Source organism: Myotis brandtii, unplaced genomic scaffold, assembly GCF_000412655.1.
Source record: "Myotis brandtii unplaced genomic scaffold, ASM41265v1 scaffold118, whole genome shotgun sequence".
Taxonomy (NCBI): Eukaryota; Metazoa; Chordata; class Mammalia; order Chiroptera; family Vespertilionidae; genus Myotis; species Myotis brandtii.
In genome coordinates this window covers 584613-588860 of record NW_005354090.1, presented here as the reverse complement: position 1 = coordinate 588860, position 4248 = coordinate 584613, and the positions used below count along the sequence as shown (strand labels likewise).

At 49.9% G+C, this 4248-nt stretch overlaps 1 protein-coding gene across 1 annotated transcript in view; it reads right to left on the bottom strand.

The window, feature by feature from the left end:
* The window catches only part of DGKG (diacylglycerol kinase, gamma 90kDa), a 206171-nt gene that overhangs the window by 63833 nt on the left and 138090 nt on the right, over nucleotides 1-4248 (bottom strand). The window contains exon 21 of the mRNA XM_014530473.1: nucleotides 3974-4064. Within this exon, the coding sequence (XP_014385959.1) occupies nucleotides 3974-4064 (91 nt within the window). The remainder of the gene's footprint in view (nucleotides 1-3973; nucleotides 4065-4248) is intronic.

The window sequence follows — 4248 nt, the reverse complement described above, 5'->3', positions numbered from 1 at the left end:
TACTGATAAGTTGCCTCCCACACGAGCCCTGAATTGGGGCAGGGATCAAACCTGCATCCAGGTACCTGCTTTTGACCAGGAATCGAACCTGCAACCCTTTGGTATGAGGGACCGTGCTCTAACCACTGAGCAACCAGTCAGGACTGTGCTCTCTTTTTGATAAATGTAAAAATCTCATGCCTAGTTTTAATGTTATCTGAAATGTTAAATAAAAATATGTGAATAAAAGCAGATCAGATATGCCCCACACCTGGTTGAGAATCTCTGCTCCAGACTAAAGTGCCAGTACTGCCCTGAAAGTCCCTGGTTTTGGTCAAATCTGTATTTGAAGCCTGACCTGACCACTCATGGGCTGTGGACTTCAGGTGAGCTTCTTGCCTTCTCTCAGCTTCTATCCCCTTCTTTGAAAAGGTGATTTTGACATCTGCCACTTGAGGCTGCTTTGCAGATTCTGTGAGGCACTTAGCACCATTGCCAGTTACTTAACCAACAACCCTGAAAACTTTAATCTGAACTATAGCCTTGGGAAGTAGGCTAACCCCTCTTGCTCCATTTTATAGATGAGAATACTGAGGCTCAGACACACAGGTTAGCAAGTTACTTCACCTAATTGCAGAACAGGGGTAACTCCCGGTCTTGTGTGACTAGGCCAGGCCCCTTTCACTGTGCCAGCCCTGGCCTAGTGTGTGCATGTGAGCAATAGATATCAAGTCACCTTCTCTCCCCCTTGTCCTGGATGATCTAGCTCACATGGCTCTCCAGGACCCCTGGATCCAATCTGCTTAGCACTCATTAAGTGAGTACTATATTCCCTCTTATGTCAACTGGGCTGTAAGCTTCACTTGAGAGAAGACCAAGTCTCTTAATCTTTCTCAACAAGTCACTGGCCCCAGAGGTTGAATTCCGTGTGAGAGGCTTTTAATGGAGACCCTCCCTCCATAATCTCATTTTAGCTCCGTTTCACCATCCAACTTTTTAAAATCAGTGACACACACACAGAATCTAAATAGACTTTCCTATCTGTTCCCTTCTACCCTTTACCTTCGTGCCCTTTCTCAAGTTGCTGAACCTCTGCCTCAGTTTCCTCACCCATAAAGTGAGGACATTAATATTTGCCCTGCATGTTCTGTGGGTCCAAATGAGATGCTACGTAGGAAAACCTTTTGTAAACTTGGAGGCAGTTTTCCTCTCTGACTCCCACCTACCATCCAGCCTGAACCTGTTCCTTTCTCAAATGAGCAGGAGGACTATGTCTTCTGTTCGGAAAGTACTTCTGAGCAGCCCTCCCAGCTGCCTCAGTGGAGAGGGAACCGAATGGCCCCACACTCAGTAAAGGCAGAAGAAACTGCATCAGTGCTAAGAGTTCACTGAGTCTTTAGCGCTAGTTAGATAGAACTCTGTTTATGGCTTCTAAGCTACACTCATTCCAGGAGATCTAGAATCTTCTCTCTTACCAGGCTTTAGCAATGAAATCTTGGTCAAGTTACTCAATGTATCTGAGACTCAGTTTCTTCATTTAAACAATGTGGTAGTCCTTGCTTCATTGGGTTATTGTGTCAAATGAGGACACATGATGATAGGCAGTCAAAGCATGTGAGTTTTTTTTTTTTTATGTTTCCCTTCTGTTTACCCTTCAAAACCTCTGTGCCTCCTCTTGTTTTTCCATGAAATGGGGATAATAATGCCTGGCCTGTGTAGCTCACCAGGTTGTTGTGTGACTATGGAATAAAGGCTACGGTGGGGCTTTGAAATGGTGACGTGTGGTATAAATACCTGCCTGGGTTTATTCTTGGGGTGGCTGGCCTTGAACTGATGGGTGTGTTGGTCCTCACAGGCCTGAGCTGATGTATGCAGTGGCCACATGTGGAAGGTCACTTAACATAGCTTCTCCTCCTGCTCTTCCTGAGGGCCCTGTGCTCTCACAGCTACCTGTGGAGCTGGGCAGCCTCCTCACACCTGTCACTCACTTGCCGTGCTCTCCTGTCTCTCTGTCCCTCTGTCCCCGGCTCACATGGCACAGGACCATCATGCACTGCTCTCTAGATGCAAAAATGGTGTCTGTCCCAATCTTGCTGACTGTCAGGAGCTACTGTCACATGACACCCCACCCCTTAGCCTCATGAATAAATACTAAAAGGACTCATTATAAGGAGATAAGGAAAGCAGGAAGTGCCCCTAAAAGCCACACCCCCCCACCAGAGGCCACCAGCATCTTCAGCACCCAGGCTACCAGCCTGCTGTGCACTTGAGGAAGAGCTCTTGCATTTTGGATCCAGAGGGGACCTTAGGCAAGGCTGGCTTGGAGGCGGGGGGTAGGAGTCCTGGGATTTGGGAGGGCGGGCCACAGAGGCAGGGGGACAGAGCAGCTCTATTCTGGGTTTAGTTTCAAGGCCAGCTGCAGGGAGAACAAGCAGTCGCTGTCCGCCTGCAGCTGGCAGTGGCGAGGCCAGGGCTGTCCCTCACTTAGGGTATATTTAAAGAGTGCCCACTACATGGTCCTGCCAACAGGAAAAATGCACACTCTCTGGTAGCCATGCTCAGCACTCCTCCTTCGCTGCAGCCTCCAGGCAATGGATTTGTGTATCATTAGAGGATGGCTGGCTCCTCAGCCTCTGCAGGTGTTGGGTGGTACCACCCAGGGATACAACCTGGGCTCCCAGGTCTCTGCCCTCTAACTTGAGCTGCCAAAAGTTCAGGGGATGAGCTGGATTGGCTCCTCCCACCCTGTGGTTGGTAACCCAGCAACCAACGGGAGAGACAGACAGATGAGTCAAATGCAAGCCCAGAATCTCTGGCTTTGTGTTCTGTTTGTGAACACTCCCTGTGAATACAGACTCCCTTCCGGCAGGGAGTGGTGGGGCTTTCCCACACTGCTTCAGGCCAACTGCTCCTCCGTATAAGAATGCCCAGGCCCCACTTGCCAGTGAATGCAGACTTAGGGACAAAGCTGGTGGGCCAGGGGGAGCCCCTCCTGGCTGAACTCTCTGGCTTTGCCATTCACAAGTGAAAACAACACCATGGGCCTGAATCCCACGGGAAGGTGGGGTTGGTGGCTGAGAACCATGGGCCAGGTAACCAATGGGCCTGAGGTCCTGCAGAACAGAGACCGAGCTGGTGTGCATAGAAGTTTGGACTTTTAGGTGGCCAGAGACAGAGCAGGGAGAGGACTTCACCAGAGCAATCCAGCAGAAGTGGAGTGAGTGGGTGGGAGTGGGCAGCTTATCAACCCGGGAAGGGAAGCCGACAGGCAAACTTTCTGAGGCAGGCAGGCTGCTACAAGTGCCGGAAGAGTCAGTAAATCACGAGTGCACCAACAGGATCAGCTACATAATTTGAAGGGCCCAGTTCAAAATGAAAATGCAGGGCCCTTTGTGAAGATTATCAAGAATTTCAAGATGATGACAGAAGAGCATTCGATGGAGGGCCCTTCTGAGCGACCACACAGGTTGCACACCTACAAAGCCAACAGTGAGGACCTATAAGTCAGCTCCTTGAAGCAGCTGTGAAAGCTGAGGCGAGTGAGCTGGGGGATGTCCGGTCACCTCTGGCCTTACTTCCTCTCACCCCTGCTGCCCTCTGGTCCCCAGTTCCCAGGCTTTTACTGGGCTTAGGACATTGCCTCTACCCTAGCAGCAGCTCTTCTCCCTGTGCTTGCTGCAACTAAGTCTTTGCCTCTCTGAAAAGGGGGAATTGCAAGGCCACAGTGGGAAGAGGGCTGAGGGCAGAAATAGACTGTGGCCCTGGGTCCTTTGGGCCATTAGACCTCAGAACCCCAAGGATCCCTGGACAGGCCAAGAAAGGCTGGTGCAGCAATTAGAGCCTCCTCTGAGTGAGGCTGCAGAGGATGGAGGTACAACATATGGACTACACTCTGGGTCACCAATTAAGGACCCATGGGGACATGTCCTGAAGGTGTGACAGTCCAGGAGCAGAACCAAGGTCCAGGAAGCTTTCTTCCCATTTGGGGACTTACCTCCAACTCTATGTGGTCATGGAGTTTCTTGCAGGTGGCTGCGAAGGTCTCCGAGGTGCCAAATTCAAAGTACCACAGCTTGTTCTTCATCCTGGACCATGAAGCAGAGACATGGCTCAATATTCTGTATCTGAAATGGTCATGTAAAACAGCTACACAATTGGGGCTGGGAGGCCCAAGTCCCCAGCATTCCCCAAACTTCTGTTTTCAGCACTTGTTAATCAGATGATTAGGACTGGAATTTATTTTTATTATTATTATTTTTTCTTTAATTT